General features: G+C 39.0%; 1 protein-coding gene across 3 annotated transcripts in view; it reads right to left on the bottom strand.

Moving 5' to 3' along the window:
* LOC146364379 (ephrin type-B receptor 2-like) overlaps positions 1-20,188 on the bottom strand; it is a 63,073-nt gene that overhangs the window by 25,571 nt on the left and 17,314 nt on the right. For all 3 annotated transcript variants that reach the window (XM_084916360.1, XM_084916358.1, XM_084916359.1), the window contains 3 exons: positions 18,447-18,511; positions 15,665-16,349; positions 6,536-6,691 (listed from right to left, as the gene is read on the bottom strand). In XM_084916360.1, coding sequence (XP_084772486.1) covers positions 6,536-6,691; positions 15,665-16,349; positions 18,447-18,511 — 906 coding nt within the window. The remainder of the gene's footprint in view (positions 1-6,535; positions 6,692-15,664; positions 16,350-18,446; positions 18,512-20,188) is intronic.

The raw sequence follows: 20,188 nt of genomic DNA, 5'->3' as shown, positions 1-20,188 counted from the left end.
AGCAAGGTGCGCGACAAGAGAGAGAGAGGAAAAAAGAAATAAAAACAGAAACATTCCAATTAAAGCATTGGCGGAGAGTGATGGTGACGTTATACTAAATTAGCAAACTGAAATTACATAGTTAAGCAAAAGTTAATACAAGAGAGTGTGAGTGAAGAGAATAGTGTAGCGGATTCTTATCTGGTGTGCCCTAACTTTAATCCAATTCCCTTCTCCAAAAGTCCAGTTATCATTTGATCTCTCTGAAGGACATTTCGCCACCACTTCCATCCTGTTGATGCCTGACCGCACCTGCCAGGTCATTGTCGAAGTCGATGGCTCTGACTCCAGTGTGTGAGCAGTCCTTTCTCACATGTGAGACGGTACACTGTATCTTTGCATATGCTCTTTCTAGGTGTCACTATGGATGATAAGGCAGCAGCATATACAGCTGCAGTATATGCCTTTGCCTACTGGTGGTGGTCAGAGGGCCCGGTGGCGCCAGTGTCTGGCAGCCTTGCCTCTGTCAGCCTCGCCTCTGTCAGTGCGCCCCGGGGTGGCTGTGGCTACAATGTAGCTTGCCATCACCAGTGTGTGAATGGGTGGATGACTGGATGTGTAAAGCGCTTTGGGGTCCTTAGGGACTAGTAAAGCGCTATACAAATACAGGCCATTTACCATGGAAGTGTGACAAATTGGTACAAACCATCCTGAGTAGAGAAGGCCGTTTTCTATTTGGAATCTGGAGTCAAGGGAGTCTGCCAGTAGCCCTTGGTCAAATCCAAGCAGTGCCTAATCGGTCTAGGAGCTCATCATCCCTGCATCATCACAAGTGAGGGAGGCCAAAATGGTGGAATTTGGCACCTCCAGGCCCAACTCATCTCTTTGGCAAGAATACCAGAGGTGCAAAACATCAGCTACTGGTAGACTGAGCAGTCAGCTGAGACTGCAAGACTAGGCTGACCAACCTGTGCACTGCTTGGATTGATTACAAGAAGACCTATGACTCGATGCCCCACACCTGGATTCTGGAATGCCTAGAACTATACAAGATCAACAGGACCCTAAGAGCCTTCATCAGGAACTCAATCAAGTGCGGGATCTACCAAGGAGATGCACTGCTCCCACTGCTGTTTTGCATAGGCCTGAACCTCCTCAGTGAGATCACTGACAAGACTGGATATGGATAATGACTACAGAACGGAGCAATCATCAGGCACATCCTCTACATAGATGACATCAAGCTGTTTACCAAGAGTGCATGAGACATTGATTCACTGACCTGCACCACCAGGATATACAGCAAATACATTGGAATTTCGTATAGTCTGAAGAGGTGTAGTTGGATGATAACAAAATGAGGGAAGGTAGTCAGAACTGAGGGGAACGACTACCAGAAGGCAACATTGTAGACACTGAGGACAGCTGCAAGTATCTGGGGATCCCACAGTTAAATGGGAACCATGAAGGGGTCGCTAGAAAAGCTGCAACCACCAAATACCTGCAGAGGGTCAGGCAAGTCCTGAGGAGTCAGCTGAAGGGTAAGAACAAAATCCAGGCTATCAACACCTACGCCCTGCCTCTGATCAGGTAACCTGCTGGCCAAAGGAGGAGATAGAAGCCACTGACATCAAGACCAGGAAGCTCCTGACCATGCGTGCTCAGTGAATACCTCAGGCAGCAGAAACCCAAGAAAGAGGAGGAACCATTATGGAAGGACAGGTCCCTGAATGGTATGTATCACCAGCAGATAGAGGAAGTGGCTGACATCCAGAAATCCTACCAGTGGCTGGACAAAGCTGGACTGAAAGACAGCATAGAGGCACTAATCATGGCAGCACAGGAACAAGCTCTGAGCACAAGATCCATTGAGGCTGGGGTCTATCACACCAAGCAAGACCCTAGGTGCAGGCTGTGTAAAGATGCCCCTGAGACAATCCAGCACATACACAGCAAATCCAGCATGTCCAAATTAACACTGTCAGATTTGCTGTGTATGTGCTGGATTTGCTGTGTATGTGCTGGATTGTCTCAGGGGCATCTTTACACAGCCTGCACCTAGGGTCTTGCTTGGTGCGATAGACAGCAAATCCAGCATGTCCAAATTAACACTGTCAGATTTGATTTCAACACTATTAAAGTGTCTATATGGGTCCACACCAGAGAGTGTTAATTTAACTCTTTTTGGAGAGTTGGTACGTTAACTCTGATTTAGTGTTAAACACCAAATCTGTCTGGAGTTGATAATTTAACACTTACTAATGCTAACTAGGTGTAAAGAGTTTATATATTAACTCTCAAAGAGTATTTTAGTTTAACTACGTAAGAGTTATCTTCTAATTAATTCTAAAAAGTGGGAATTTTACTGTTCTGAACTTCTAGAAATTTCTTTTGGAAATAAACATTTACTAAAAAGACGCAATGGTTTTTGAAAAACATTTATTCTGAACTGTGCACCACAATTTCAAAACATTTTCTGAAAGATGTAACAGTGTACATGTTCTCACTTTCATTAGAATTTTGTTTATCAAAAGGTCTGACATAGGTGAGCTGGTAAATGCAAATAACAGCATTCTCATCACTTATTTCTTCAATACAATATGCATGTCCTTCATTCATCACTTTGTGGAACTTCAACACACTTCTGCTCTCCCCCATATTCCATCTTCACAAGCATATCCTATGTGGAGAATGATTAAAAATTAGTTGACACTAATTAATGGCACAAATAATCCTGTAATCAATTGCAGCACAGTAAAAAAAAAAAAGAATCCTTTTTGAGCCATTACTTGTGTAAAGTATTTTCGCAAAAGACAAGGACACAGGCAACAGGTAATACTGAACTAAATGTAAAACCTCAACCTTTTTCATTTTTACCTAAACCGTGTGCACAAAACTCTGGAGGGATCTAAATGCTAATGTAGAACCCAGTCAGGACATCTGCTACTACTGTTTGCTAGTTTTTTTTTTTATGGGAGATCATTTTCAGGCTTCAACTAGCACCATTATACCAACATTTCACATTCTAGACATTGTTTTAGGTGTATTTGACCAAAAATGTGACTGAAAATTCACATGCAAGCTTTTTTTCAAGGCTGTAGTATTTGCCCGCAAACAATACCTTTCAGCTAGCTAAGACAGAATATTATGCTATCAGCAAGCAACATGGCTAATGCCTTTCACACAGCTTTGTCTCAACTCCAAAGAGCCACAGAAGTAAAAGCTAATAATAATAATTGAAACAATCTTTGAAAAAATGACTTACCAAGCATGGCAAACAACTCAAATATGTAGAGCAAAATGTTCTGAAACGGCTTCACTTCAGCTTCGATTGGAGCCTATGGTGCTGGGGGCGGAGTCTGTGAATTTACTCTATTGGTGTCATAGCCCCTGTAGGAGTTCAGAGTTAAGAGGTCAAGAGTTAATGTTTCCATTGTAACACCTCCAGATTTGACATAGAAACACTCAATTTTAACTACTATCATTTTACACCTCAGAGTTACATTAAATGAATGTGACTCTACTTAGAGTAAAATTAACTCTACTTTTGCAAGAAGACTACTAACACCAAAACATTTAACACTTTTGAATTTGCTGTGTAACAGCAGGGTGCAAGATGCTAGCAGGCAGGGCATACATGGAACGCCATAACCAAGTGGCCAGCATAGTATACAGAAACATCTGTGCCAAGTATGGCCTGGAAGTCCCGAGGTCAAAATGGGAGACGCCCCCTAGGGTGGTGGAGAATGACTGAGCTAAGATCCTGTGGGACTTCCAGATACAGAACGACAAAATGGTGGTGGCTAACCAACCGGACATAGTAGTGGTAGTCAAGCAGAAGATGGACGTAGTGATAGATATAGCAATACTGAATGACAGCAACATCAGGAAGAAGGAACTGGAAGAAGCTGGAGTAGTACCAAGGGCTCAGAGAACAGCTTGAGAGGGTGGAGGGTGAAGGTAACAGTGGTCCCAGTGGTAATTGGAGAACTCAGGTCAGTGACCCCCAAGCTAGGCGAGTGGCTCCAGCAGATCCCACGAACAACATCGGACATCTCTGTCCAGAAGAGCGCAGTCCTAGGAACAGCAAAGATACTGTGCAGTACCCTCAAGTTTCCAGGCTTATATGATAAAGACCCCCCACAGAGGAAATAGGGGAATTTTGGTTTTCATCCTTAATATAACCGGTATAGTATTTATTTCTCCAGTATGGATAAATAGGCCTGATATTTGTTCGATTTTATAAGTCTATTTGTTATTATAATTATTGTAATTATTATATTATTATAATTAATAAATGGTAGATGAAATAAAAAATAACAAGTTCATTCCATACCATGTGAATACAGAACTAATTTCAATACTTCTCAAGACAAACAAACACCCTATTCAGGATTCATTAAAGGCAGACATTCTTCAAATAATACACTTTTCGACCTCATACATCTATCCCACCAAAGTAGCCATAATTCCGATTCAGTAAAAGGACTAGATGTTACAATCCCTGATAACGCATTGCTTTAAATGGAGAAAATCTTGAGGGATGGCTGTTATGAAGAAAGCACTTATAACAAACAACTTAATCTCAACAAATTTCACACTTCACAGAGGTACAAGACAAGGGTGCCCACTCTCACCCTCATTATTTGCACTTTTCTTTGAACCATTAGCAGCAGCAATCCGTCAGAACGTTAACATCATAGGCATTCACACCAATAATACACCAATAAACACATAAATATAAAAAAGTTTATATTAAAGAACTAATCCAAATCACTAATACATACTGCCAAATCTCTGATTATACAATAAATTGGAATAAATCTACCACTTTAATAATAAATGGAGACACCCATTCTTATACATGACAGATCCCTCACCTACCACCTACTACTGGCATGATCACATACCTAGACATACAATTCTCCCCCAAACTGTCAGAGCTGTTCCACTGTTTCACTCCTCTATTGAAAACAATAAAAGATGACTTAAACCGATGGATGACAAAACCACTTTTAATTTTAGGATGTACTAACACCATAAAGATCAATTACGTATTCACAATGATCCCTATTCAACCCACAGCAACTTTTTTCACCACTTTGGACACAATAATAATAACATCATTCTAATGGAAAAATTAAAAATTCCAGATACTGCCCACTGCAAACCTTGGCTTGGGACCCTACAAAAAGGTGTCTATACCTTTGGATTAAAAAAAAGAATACTCTGCATCTCGCTACAGTATTTTTAAGGTCAAAACAAAAGAAAAAACAAACAAAATAAAAATGATTTGCAGACAGATAAGAGACCCTAGACTATCATGCTTTTTGACACATGTCAGAGGACCATTCAAACAGTTCTCCTATCCTCCAACACAATAACAACTTTCAAACCCCCAGCCCAAATATCACCAGTGTGATATGGGCCATATTTCATGCTGGTACTGGGACCTGGGCCAGCCTAGGCTCCACAGTGTGGGGCCCACATCTGTCCCATGGTACATTACATAATTGGTGTGGAGTAGTGTTGTTCAAAAATAAAATTAGGTTCCCAATTAAGGTTTTCAGTGGGAAAGAACACTGTGGCTTGCCCACAAAAAGCCCACAAAGAGACTCAAAAGGCAAAATTGCTCTAGGCCTGACATGAGCTATCTCACATGAGGTCTACATTTTCTGTGGTAATGTTTACTGGAAGATAGCTGCTGCACGGTTGTAGCTAATGGGAATCCTCCTATGCACTTCTTGACTTACTATCCATTACAAATATGTAATTAATTAATTTCTATGTAAGAGTTTACTTGTTTGTTTTTTTTACTTGTACATTACATTCCTAATTCTAATGACATATTTTAAAGGTATAGTGTGTAAAATCTCACCACTGGATGTGAGTAGATTGCAGATTGTAGTCAATTGAATTCAGTTTTCTTACTCCTCCCAATTCAAGTGCAAAATCCTAGCTATTGTGGCTGGTGCAGGAACACATTTATGATCACATTTAGTGGCCAGCTGCTTTGCATTTCCCCATAATAGTCACAGCCAGTTGGCATGTCTCTACTACTCTTTGTGTATAAAAACATTTCTGTACACACTATATATTAACATGATTGAAGAATATCAATATTTGGCCAAAGATCTGAAATAAGAAATTATTTGATTTTTTTTTTCATTTTGTCTTCGTACCCTCATCCCTAACTGTTCATAGTAGATGGCTGCCCACACACACAAATATCAAATGGTCATATATAGTTTCAGAGAGTTATTTGTGATCTTTATATTAAAAACAACGTATGTGGCCGATCTCTAGCTACATACATATGGACTATTTCCATCTCAACCACTATATTCAAGATAGTAGGGCAACATGTCAGCTTCTAAAATCAGGCATCCCTTCCTCTTTTTTTAATAATTAATTACTTCTAAATTAATGAGAAGATGTAATTACACACAACTCAATGTATACATAGAGCAGCTTTAATTTGTCAAAGCCTTGTCTAAGCCTATTTGTATCTTGTAGTGTGCTATCTAGGAATTGTGACAGGTGTGTGTATACATACTGGTACAAGGCATCTGTGGAGGGTCAGATTCAGTGCGATAGTAGCCATTGCGACAGACACAGTTAGTTGCTCCCTCGCTGGTGGTCCGGCTGTTAATGGGACACTGTAAACATTTGTGGTCTCCCTGAGCAGCCTTGAAGAAGCCTGTAACACATGCTGTGAGGGGAAACACATAGTGGTTAAATACATTTAAAAATGTGCAGAGAAAGGAAAGAAGAAACAATTAGGAACAAAATGCATACCATACAAGTACAGTATAATTTCTTATGAGCCACAACTACAGATTAAGATAGTTTGTCTGAGCTATTTCCAACGACTTTGCTCAGAAAGTAAATGTTTTATCATTATAGCCCGCATGGTGGCATCTAATAAATGGACTGAAATGACTATAGACTCCACCACTGTAATAAAAAGGAAAACATTTTAAGCCTGAAAAGCAAATGCTCTTTCATTTGAGAAAAAAAAAAGTAAGCTAAGAATTTTTTACCCATAAAAAAGTTATCCAAAAATGAATGACTATTTATGTGTGCGAAACTGTTAATCACATTCGATTTTATTTAGCACACAATCTCAGTCTCGGTTTTCCTCCACAAAGGAGGAAAACATACCAGCATGCTTAGTTGTATGTATCAACTGTTACAACATGTTACAATCAATAAAAAAAGAAGAGAAAAATACAAAGACTGGAAGTAAAACAAAATATGAAAACAAGAGAAAGGCTCTTAGAAAATAAACTAAAAGGAGAGTAATGGAAAACTATTAAAGACAAAGAGAAGGAGGGCTTGTGTCATGGTAGGTATTTTTGGTTGATTTTCTCCAGACATTTAAGATTGTATTTTTTTAGCCTCTGTGTTTCTTCCAGCCCCTTAAACTTATGGACAAAGGATGTAAGCAAAATGAATATACAGTGAACACTTGAACACTGAATAAAACAAAAATGCTGCATAAAAGCAATAAACACCAGCTTCAACAAGAATCACAAAAATATATTCAAAGAATATGTCAAATAACCCAAACCCCTGACTTACAAGAACCTTTCCAACTCAGGAAATCCAAACTCCACTTTAAGTTTTCAGTGTTCAATTTTACATCTCATTCTTCACAGATATAAACAAATCAGTTTGTTTTACTGTCACGAGTTGCCGGGGCAAGCCGTATGTGAATTATTAAGGACCCAAGATGAGGCAGCTCTGGTGTAAGTGATTTATTAATCAAATGTAGATACAAACAGAGATGGCAAGGGTGAGCATGAAACTAAGAAAACCTAAACTGGGAAAAACTAACAGAAACAGAGATGCAGGGAGTCACAGGGAAATACACAGAATGACGGCGAGGAATAACACAGACAAACCAGCAACTAACAGCGGTAGACACGAGGTTTAAATACACAGAAGGATAACGAGGGAATGAGACACAAAAGGAGGGCACAGCTGGGAGTAATCAGACATGATGAGACAGGGGAAAAGTAAACTGAACACACTGAGATCAGACACGGACCTTCAAAGTAAAACAGGAAACACATACACACGCAAGGACACAGACTCAGAGACGCGGGCTAACACAGAGACCTTACTACACAAAAGGGGATACACAGGGAAGGATGACATCAAACAGGTTTACCTCAAACTCAAAAGATCAAGAGGGTCTTTGTTTTCCTCTTTTAGTTGGCTTGTTTATTGGTCTTTACTCACAAGACCTTCTAGTCCTGTCACTCCAGTGAATTTCCAGAATCTCCAGCTGGTACTGCCAGTTCCATAAACAAGTAAAGGAAGATGACAGTAGGAGTACTGAGATTCCAGAGTGTTGGACGAAGTCAGTTGCAAGAGTAATAGTAATACATGCCACCATCTGTTTCCTGCAAAGGGTTTGAACAACCTCTTTGCCATTTCTGATACACGACTCGCCCATCTTCTAGGTTGCTGACTTTAAAAAAAGGTTTTATGAGTGTTTTTTGATGTGTGTGTGTGTGTGTGCGCGCGCACGCGTGTGTGTCTTTTCAGGCATGCCTAAATGTGGAACACTCCAGCTGTCACATGTGGGAAAGCCAGACCCTATCAGACCCAAGAAAAACTGAAACCTAAGGAGGACATGACATCAACGGACTGAGTGGAGTAAATTAATATTTATGGTCGTGGTCCACATTACCATACACTATGCCTCAAAGCCAAACTAATGGATTTATGAAATAGTAATTTTTTCATCCAGGTCTGAATATTTTCAGACTTATTATTTATTTGAAAAATATTTCTACATTTGAAATAAAGTTACTGCTGCATAAATTTTTTACTCGAGGAAAAGATTTATTTATCTCAAAAAGGAATTAAATAATTCTCCAAACCAGTTCTCATGATGCTGGATTTTACTGGAGGTATTTTTGTAGAACACAGACACTGTAAAGGAAAACTCATAAGATGAAAAATATATGTACAGTATACAAATCGAATCATTTACAGTAGGGATGCAACGATACCAATTTTTTCAAACCGATACGATACCAATACTTGGATCTGAGTACTTGCCGATACAGAGTACAAAAACCGATACTTCTATCACACACACACACACACAAATGCAATGAATTGGAAGACAGGTTTTATTTTATTCTCTGCCGATAATAAATAATATCTTAATAAAAATGACCACAAAAAAATTTCAAGTGAAAAATAAGCACTTCTGTTAAATTATTGCAGAGTCTCCACATTGTAATTTAACAAAATATCACTGAACTATTGGCACTGTCTCGAGCTTTCGGAATAATAAATAAACACTTCTGTTTGGAATAAAATAAATACAAATTAGGTTTGAGAATAAAATAAACTTTTAAATTGTTGCAGAGTGTCCATATTGTAAACAAACAAACAAAATAACGAAAGTATTTGGCATTGACGAACGAACTCCCCATCTGCCCGTGGATCATCAGTCCACTTTGCCGTTAAACCAAGGACTGACATCGCGCACACACTGCTTGTCTTTACCTCTTTAGAAAGTTTTGGCACCATTATCTCCCTGATGTGTGGGCGGCTGGGAATTTCATATCGCAGCTCGAGTATGCTGAGAAGAATCCTATGTTTTCCACGACTGGCATTGGCTGGTCATCCAGAGCGATAAAATGAGTCAGAGCCTCTGTTATTTTAACTGCCCGTGGATTTTCTCTTGACATTTTTCATCGCTTTTCCAAAACCTGAGTTAAAGTTGGCTGTTCCGGTCCACACTGCTGACATTTTGTTTAGCCTAGCTACAGCAGCCTCCAGTTTCTCTTTTTTTATCTGGAGCTGCCAGTCTGACTCATCTAACCCTGTGCCTGTTTAGCGCGGGATGTCCCCCTAGTGGCCAATCTAAAAAACTACAACAAAAATGACAAGCTACCCTCTGATTAATGAAATAAGTTAGTATCGGTTCATGGTATCGGTTAACTTTTACGAGTATGAGTACACACACATTTTACAGTATCGGCCCCAATACCCGATACCAGTATCGGTATCGGTGCATCCCTAATTTACAGTGATACATTTCAAGCCTGTGAAGTCAACTTTAGTCAGCTCTGAATTCACTAAACTCCAACGTACTCCTCCTTAAACTAACTAAATTCAAAAGATTTTTCTTGCATTTCTGTTTGAGTACTGCAAATGTAACTTTTTCCTCAAATTGTCAAACGAATGTCTAAACTAGAGACAGCCCAACAGATTGAGCTAAGTGGAAAGTACAAAACGTGCTGAAATGTGTGTGTGTATGGTTGGGAGAACCAGTAAAAAATGATAGTTGTCACTTTAATTCTGAATGAAAAAAGCTGGATTATGTATTGCATTGTTTCCCATACTTGCGCTCAGGTGTTTATTCCAGAGTAGGAGGGAAGGTTTGTTTACCAGTTTCCATCGTCCTTTTATTGCAGAAACAGGGAGAGACGACAATAGATTTGCCATTTAGAGACATTTCTAACAGTCTGCTAAATGGTAAGTTGAGAGGTACTTTTCTACTCAATTTTGAGCACTCAAAGTGCTTTCTCACCACAAGTCTCACTCATCCAATCACACTGTGATGATTCGCTCAGGTGTTTGCTCTCTGTCAGCTATGTCTCTCTTCTGATATGAAAGGGTTTTTTGTCAGTCCCTTCCCTGAAAGACATTCATACAGATCTTTGATCTATATGCAAGCACGTCTATCTAACATTCACATCGAGGGCAACTGAGGATACTTTGACACAAGGACAACGGATCGATTCACCAGCCTTCCAGTTGGTAGACAACCCACTTCAGCCACACCCATCCCTTTTTTATGACCGTAACATCTATGAGATTTCTATAATAATTAAAACTGAAGGCTACGACCAAGCAAATAGTAAGCAAATCTAAAGATTTTTCAATTACAGAGTGTTCTTAGTTTTTAACACATTGCTTCTGCATTTTGACTTAGGTTTTGTTAAATAAATAATGATACTCTGAAATCACACTTTTGACCCCCCCCCCCCACACACACACACACACACTTATACACAGCATAATACAACTGTACTTACACCTAACCTGTAAAATAGCAATTCTGTGCATTAATATTAGCCTGTAAATTTGCAATTTTTATACATATATCAACAATATACACCTTTATATTGCATACTCTGTATATATTATCACTGTGATAGTGTTGTTTACACCCACATATAAGCTACAAGATCTACAAAGCACTGTTTTACTATTTTATTTATTATTACTTTCTTTTAGTCGTGTGAAGGGAACCTGCAAAGTAAGAATTTAATTGCGCTGTGTAACCATTTGTGTTTTGCGGTGTACGTGACAATAAACTTCTTGAATCTTGAATCAATACATTGTGGCTGCAGCTCTGAGGCAAAATGTTTACTTTTGTTGGATCCCAACCGGGCCTTCCCAATATATAAAGGTTCTTTTCTGTTTAAAAAGTACTAATCTCTGATTAGGCTATACAGAGCTTGGATGGAGCCATGGAGGAGACTTGCCTAGCTCCAACTGCTACTCCACCTTGCAGATGTTGATCCTGCTTCCTCTGAAGGCGTGCTTGTCAGAATGGCATTCTGCTCAAATCTCCTCTCAGTCACACCCATTATTACCAGCTCTCCTCTAAATCTTTACTAACTGGGTAAAATTTAGTGGTCTTAAAAAGTGGGCCCAAGGATCCGTTCATTTTAAGGTTAGAGTAACCTGTAAGGATTCTTTGAGTGATATGCATGTCTTTACCATTACTGTTTCATAAACAGTAATGGTAAAAGCAAAAGCAAAGCAAATAATATTGATCACAAAATCAAATCGATTGAATTCTACTTATCCCTTTGACCTGCGTTGAGTTAATGCTGATTTTAATAATGATCTTGAGAGGAGAGAGACTAATGAAAGAAAAGGCACACCCTGGCCTGAAGATGCACTTCTCTCTGTGTTCTGTGTTGATATACTCCAACAAGCATCCCCTGGAAATTCAAATCCTCTTGAATCTAATGAGCAGAGAAAAAGTCCACAGTTTGGCAGTGGTTGATCCTTCTGGTATCTCTGCTTAAACTTCCAGCTGTAAAATCTTAGATCCAATCATCTGTAGTGCTCGTCTCGCAGGAGACAAAGCAATGAACAACTTATCTCTTCTGCACAAAACTTTTATACTTGGTATACCTGGTCCTCATCTTTCACCTCCCTCATCACATCTTCTTGTCTTTGTTGTACATAATTTCACTACATATGAACATTAAATCAAATATGAATATACTTTCTGTCATGTCTTTAGCTTAGTTTATGCTATTTTACTTCAACAGGATTTATCATTGTCTCAATCACATGAATATCCACTCTAATATGATTTCTTTTCAACTCGGTTACACACAAATATTTTTTCTCGCTTTTTCTCTTTACAGAAAAAAAGACTGACAAACACAACTCTGTGTTTGTCAGTCCTGGTATTCTCAATTTTCCTTCTCACTCACTCTCACAGCCTCCAAGGCCATCTTTGCACAAATAAGTCACTCCATATGGAATCTCAGTGAGAGACGTGTTAGTAGAATCATTTCATAGTTTTTATTTTCTTATTTGTTATATTGGTTAAACTTATACCTGATTACATTCTGATTGTTATTAAGAATTAAGAAAGATTAACTATTAGCAAAATCACTTATAAATTATGATTCTGTGTTTAACAATTACAACATACTTAATACCACTTCTCTCATTCAGAAACATGTATAATGATGATTTCACATTCCTGCTGCCAGCCTCACACACACAGACACTCATCTGCCAAGGCTCAATCATGTTTATGCACACTGAACTGAGACATTAGAATCATTTTTATTACTTATTTAACATATTAATTGAACTTACACTTTGATTATATTTTTGAAAGATGGCAAAAGCACATATAGGTAAACTCTATTTTTAGCACTCTGTATCACTTTTAACATATAAGGCTCGATATTAAACCCTTTTACGCTTTTACTTTCTCTCTGATGTAATGAGAGGTAAACCAGGGGAACTTTAATCTCTTTCAGTCCCACCTCTCTTGACACCCCCTCCCCTGTCCTACTCAGCTCGGCAGGGCGTTGTCTGCGTTGCACACAATGAACGTTGTAGGTTGAAAAGAGCAGAACACAAGACGTACACCCTAGATGTCTTCTTCAGCGTCAATGTAGTGATGTTGTTAACCCATTAACCCTTATAACCAGTTCCCACCAACAGGTTTTTGCTTATTTTTAAACTGCCATAACTCTTGAACAGTTTGCACAATCTGAAAAATTCAAAATTTCCAAAAACAGCGACTCTGCTCTCTTCAGTGATATTAAAGTTATTATCGGAGTCAGTCATCTCAAGCACCGTGTCACAGCAGTGAAGGCAACGGTTGAGAGCAAGTGAGTAAGTACGACAGAGTTATGCTAAAATGGCAATGTTTTCATGTGTTTTGCCATGCTTTTTCTATATTTTTATTGTCATGGTCACGTCAGTCAGACCAGTGACTAACTCAACGAGTCAAGACACTGGCTCGGATTGTGGCCTAGCTGGTGGCAATAATGTATCAGGAGCAGGCAATGGTGCATCGCTGACAGTTGGACTAGCTGCAGGACCAGTCCAAGCACCAGACAAGGATGTTGAAGAGTCTGGTTGCTAGGGCTGGTTTCTCACTGGCATTGCTGCCAGGATCGGACGGAGCGGTGGAAGATGTCGGTCTGATGAGGAGGTGTGTGCATGGGGACATACACAAATATCCCACAGTACTGCTAAAGATTAAATACAGGTGCACACAGAGTCAAGATGGTGGTTAGGTCCCATCTGACGCATCCCTTCATTCTGGGAACAGATTGGCTGGAATGTGCGGATGTGTTCACAACCCACAGGAAGGTGGAGTGTTTGTACTACAGTCAGGTAACGTGAGGTTGTCTGAAGCTGACTCTGGGGAGGAGGAGACAGCATCTTCTCGGGAGGCCCCGCCTACTCCAATAATTTACTCCACATAGCGCTGACCTACCTGCATTTTGTGTTGATTAGAGGCAGACTGTATCGAGTGAGTTGTGAAACTTGCATGGAAGAGAAACGCAGCCAGCTGTTGGTCACAAAGAGCTGCAGAGAAATTATTTTCAAGGTAGCTTATCATAACCTCATGGCAGGGGAATATGACAAAACTCTGGAACAGCTCATGGCCCATTTTTATTGGCCGGGCATCAGGGAGAATGTGGGAACCAGGCGGCTATCCCAGAAGTGCCTTTGGAAACTACCTTGCATGGAGGTCTCATCTGAGCATATTGGCATTGGATTTCATTGGGCCACTTCACCGGAATGCACGAGAATATCACTTTGTATTAGTTCTGGTGAATTATGCAGTGTAATATCCTTGAAGCAGTGCCACTGTGCACCATTTCCACAAAGACTGACCAGGGCACTTTGTCCTAGTCTGAGGCAACATAGGCAGCTTCTAATGATTTAATGGATTTGTAATTTTTTCTTCCAATTCTAATAAAGGTATTCTTTCTTTATTTTCCTTATGTGAACAGCAATATATTATTTTCTGCCACATTACTACATTTCCTGCTTCCTAAAGAGCCCACTATTTTTTAAGTAAATTGCCTACTCCCTTTTGAAAATAATAATGAAATCTTATTCTTTACATAAGGATTTATTTAACTTCCCATTCCTAATTAGTGGTGTCACTTTCTTTGTCAGAGAGAAAGACACTGGTGCATGACCACTGATACTAATAGAATGAATCTGTGATGAGTGTCTGACGGTCTGGGATATCAATCATAATGGGGCTACAAACTAAAAGTCTACGCAAGAATAGTAGTGTACAGGTGAAAAAAAGTTTTAATCCTTACGAGTGGGGTGATGTGAACACTAAGCATTGGATAAACGAAAATCCTTCATGTACTGTTTATGAATTTCTGTAGAAGTAGTGTAGTGTAAATATTCTAATCTCAGATTATTGGGCAGTTCAAGCACATTCAGAGTTCAGGTGGGGAACTGTGTAGTTTACATTATCTTACACAGTGTTGCCCTGGTGACAATCTGTTGTACAGCTAAAATAAAGTACCCTTTGTCTGTATATATACATTTGATTACAGAATGAATGAAAAACGTTGCACTTAAGTTACTTTATGCATATAAAACTATTTGTTTTTTCTTGCTGCTCTTCATCTGTGAACAGAGCCAGGGTGGGCATGATGGGCTCAACATTATATCACAATATTTCAAGAAAAATTGTGATAGTGACTTCAGTTTGTTTCGTTATTTTCTTCTTCTTTTTTGTTTTATTTGTTGCTCCTCCTGAAATTATGGAGCACAACTAGCAAGTTCAACCAAGTTGAGCCATTGGTTTACGTTTGGGTTGCAGATCAGCATCTCGTCCTTCGTAGCTGGAGGAGATGCAACTGCATTTTTTATCTCATGTGTGTGAAACACTCATCTTTCCACCTTTAGCAAGAACAGTTTTCATATTTTGCAAAGTATTGTGATTTGCTGGAGCTGTTTGAAGTAGCTCAATTTTAGATGCTAAAAACAAAAACAACGATGTAGTAATTTGACATTTGATGTAAAATTTACATTGGTGTTACTGCAAGCGATATGATATGGCACAGCCGTAGAACAGTCTAGTGAGGCACATCTCATAAGAACTCATTCACACATTCCTTCTTACCTTTGCAGACTGTACCATTCGCCACAGCCTCGTATCCAGCTTTACACATACAGCGACCAATAGGTACCATCCACTCCCCATCCCCATTACAGTACAGCTTGATGGGTACATCCACCTCCTCCCCATTAGGAACACACACTCCTCTGGCTGCCACAAGAGAGGTGCTCTCTGCTCCTGACAGTGTCTCAGGGAAAACAGCTCCATTCTGGATTATATGGGGACATTTCCTGTAGAAGACTCGGACAGCAATGAGTGACATGCAGGCACCGTAATCCTGGAAAGCAAGATAGAAGCCATTGTGGGAAACAGGTCCAAAGCTTCGAACTTCACTGTTGATCTTCATGATGCGGCCACCGAGATCGACCTGAGAGAAGCTCTCGTCAGCTGCAATAGTGTCCACTTTCACCCATGGGTTTTCCATCCAGGGTGGGTATAATTTAGTGGCCTTATCCAAGTCAGATTCAAAAAAATAGAGGTTGAAGGTCTCCTTGCAGGAGCCAGGGACATTGGGTATGGAACTACAGTCCCGTACTGAAAATTTCATCTGGACATGGATACGCTGAGCACCACGGCGACGGATGTATTTGGTCCGGACCCAGTTGTTTTGGCTGCTATTAAAGATATTGCACACCTGGTATGTTCGGATGGTGTTCATATTTTCATCGTATCCACTAACTTCTTCCCACTAGAAGAGAGCCAAGAAACAGAGCTACTGATAAAGTGACAAACATGCAAACACTAAAACACTGAAGGCAACTTGGAACAATCCAAAAGCAGAAGAAGCTAGTGGAGTCAGCCAGTACTGCTGATACCAACACAGATACTTTTAACCCACAAAGGCAGCTTATAGAGGGGAGAGCATTCACTTACAAGTCACTCATCAGAAGTTTGCAACCCATTTTAATCACCACTAAATCCCTGTGATTTTTATTTTCCATAATAAGTAGTTAATAGAGTAAAACACACTTTTCAACTTTTCATATATTTTGAAACTGGGATTTTTGGAGATCTGGAAATCAAATGCCCCATCTCTATGGCACATTGGGTCAACTTCTATTGTTTACGTTTGGTTAAATAACATAGATGTGACAGTCAGCAGATAAAGGTTCAGACATTTTTCACAGGGCATGTTTGAGGTATATTTTTTCATTTCCAGAAAAAAATGAATTATTAAACACAATTGAGTATCAGCTACATACTCAGTTTGGAGGACAGAAACAAAGTACTGATCCAGCCATGTTAGCATTGATCCGATACCAATACCAGCATTAGTATTTATGCTATCAATATTTGGATGTAGCAAGCAAGGTGACTTAAAGGAAATTCTACAACTTTTAAAGCTTGGTTTGGAATTTTTTGGACAGTGAAAAAGTATTTCCCCCCTTCCTGATCTCATACTTTTCATATTCTTCACACTTAAAACTTGCATGTCATCCAACATCAAATATATTTAATAAAGATGCAGTTTTAAAGATTGTGCAGTAATGATGGTATCACTGGATACCAGCACAAGAATATTAATCTACTTTATTGATAAACATGAAGTATTACTTCTACACAGTGTGCTGAACTTGATTCTTCAGAAAGCTGATTCTGGACCAATGGCATATGTTTGACCTCCAGTTTAAAGTATAAAATTAAAAAAAGGTTAGACTTGTAAGTGGGCTACCATGTGCATATTTTCCAGGTGCTGTCATTTAATGGTGTTTTTTGTTTATTTTCATGACTGTTTACATTGTAGATTCTCACAGAAGGCATCAAAACTATGAATAAACACAAAACTATGAATAAACACATATGAAATTATTTAGTAAACAAAAAAGTGTGAAACAACTCAAAACATGTTTTATATTTTAGATTCTTCCAAACAGCCCCCTTTTTCTTTGATTCCTGCTTTGCACACTCTTGGCATTTTCTCCATGAGCTTCATGAGGTCGTCACCTGAAGTGGTTTTCCAACAGTCTTGAAGGAGTTGCCAGAGATGCTGAGCACTTGTTGGTCCTTTTGTCTTGACCATAAAGGCCTGATTCACACAGTCTGCTCTGAACAGCTGATGTAGAGATGTGTCTGCTACTGGAATCTGAGGTGCTGTGAACTTGTGATTTCTGAGGCTGGTGACTCGGATGAATGTATCCTTAGCAGCAGAGGTGACTCTTGGTCGGTCCTCATGTAAGACAGTTTTGGTGTAGCACTTCTAGTGGGAAGAAATGCAGTTTTTGCGACAGCACTTGGGGACACAATCAAAGTTTTAGCAGTTTTCCAGACTGACTGACCTTCAGTTCTTGAAGTAATGATGGGCTGTTGTTTCTCTTTACTTAGCTGATTGGTTCTTGCCATAATATGAATTCTAACAGTTGTCAAATAGGGCTGTCAGCTGTGTACCAACCTGACTGCTGCACAACACAACTGATGGTCCCAACCCCATTAAGAAGGCAACAAATGAACCCTGACAGGCACACCTGTGAAGTGAAACCATTTCAGGTGACGACATCATGAAGCTCACTGAGAGAAGGCCGAGGGTTTGCAGCGCTGTCAACAAAGCACAGGGCGGCTACTTTGAGGAATCTGTGATATAAAACACATTTAGAATTATTTATCAGTTTTTCTTTGCTACATAATTTTATATATCTTGCTTCATATATTTGATGTCTTCAGTTTGCCTCCACATTGTAGAAAGTAGTAAAAATAAAGAAAAACCATTAAATGACAAGGTGTGTCCAAACTTTTGACTGCTTATCTACACTGTGTACATTGTTCCTAGTGTGTTGATTTTTCTACTCACTCCTTGAGATGGGTAGGTGGTCCAGCCCAGTTCTGCTGTTGCTGTTGTTGAATCCATTAGTACCTCTGGAGATAATCAAAAACCAAAAAGCCTGGTGTTAGAATTAGAATTAAGTTACACTGCACTAAAATACTGTTTGTATTGAGCTCTGTTCACACTGGAAATGATTTGCAGTGATGTAGTGAGCAACATTCAGTGACTTCAAATGACAAACAGTAAAATAACTGAAGTGGATGGCCTACGAGATAAAGAACCACCAGTGAGACACAGAGCACTAATGACTGATATATATTCTGGTAGTTAATATATCAGAGGTTTAAACCAGAGCCTGGAATGTCACCTAGTGATCAGACGTTAGCTTTAAACCAGTGTGAAACAACCAAAGTACTTCCAAAGTACTTTCCCTGTGTTCCACGTTACTCATTTTGTTCCTCTTGTCTCCGTGTTCCATGTACCCGCTCTGTCTCCCAAGTCAGTCATGCCCCCATGTCAGTTTCTCCCACAATCTCAGTATTAAGCTCGTGTGTCTTCGTCCTCCGTATTTGTCTTGCTTACTGTTTTATTTTGATCATCCCGTGTCCTGTGTTAGAGTTACAGTTTTGCTTCCTCCCTGTCTTGTTATGTCAGATTAGGTTCAGTTGTGTTTCTCTCCTGTCCTCCCTCGTTACTGTCTGTGTATATATTGTGTTAGTTTCCCTTTGTTTGTTGTTGGATCATCTGTTTGTCATACGTCAAGCTCAGTTATCCCACATTTAACTGTCTTTGTCCATATTTATGTTTTATGTCTCAGCTCATCACGTTTTCAGGTTTTAGTTGTTTTACCATTTTTTTTAGGTTAGTCTTTGTTTCCCTTTTGTTTTCTTTTCTTTGCACTGTGTTTAGCCGTCAATAATGTAATAAGGAGTATTATAATAAAATGCCAGAGGATCGAAAGAATAACACAAAAGGTACATGGACTATTATAAACAAACAAACCAAAGCTAATCACCCAGACTTTTTCAGAGAAAAAATATGGTTATTACAAATAGAAATGAAGTGGTTAACAGATAATGATAACAGGTAATGATTTCGTTGTCAGTGTGGGTCCAAAACTGGCAAAGGAAATTAAAAAAATACCCTGCTTGAGGAGAACAGTGTGGGTGAGGACTGTGACCAGAAAATCCTAATTCAATCCAACTGGAAGTTGTAGAAGAAAGTTAATAATTGTTTATTATTAACTAGAAATAGTTAATAAATGTAAAAACAAATTTCAACAGATAGCGATGACCAGTGTTGGGCAAGTTACTTTGAAAAAGTAATTAATTATAGTTACTAGTTACTTCTTCAAAAAAGTAACTGAGTTAGTAACTGAGTTACACGATTCGAAAAGTAATTAATTACTTGAAAAGTAACTGTTGCGTTACTTTAAAAAAAATGTTTAACCCTCTGGGGGTCCAGGGTATAATTGGCCATTTTTAACTACTTTTGATTTTCCCTCTACATTTCACCTTTAAATAATTTTTACTTTGCCTTGTTTGGTATCATCCTTTTCAGGACAACCTCACGTGTCTGAATTTACAGTTATGTTTTCATTTTGACATACTGTATTAACACAATTGATCTAAAATCAGACAAAAAACATAAAATACTAGTAGAAAAAGTTATATTTTTTACTTTAACAACCACAAACATGTTTAATGAATCATATTTCATAACTTTAAATGCAATTATAAATTGTCAATTTTAAAATCCTATGCACAAGT

This window comes from Perissodus microlepis, chromosome 20 (genome assembly GCF_051167445.1).
Source record: "Perissodus microlepis isolate ML-2025 ecotype Zambia chromosome 20, ASM5116744v1, whole genome shotgun sequence".
Classification (NCBI taxonomy): Eukaryota; Metazoa; Chordata; class Actinopteri; order Cichliformes; family Cichlidae; genus Perissodus; species Perissodus microlepis.
The sequence above is the reverse complement of the archived record's forward strand: the minus strand, read 5'-3'. Positions and strand labels throughout refer to the sequence as shown.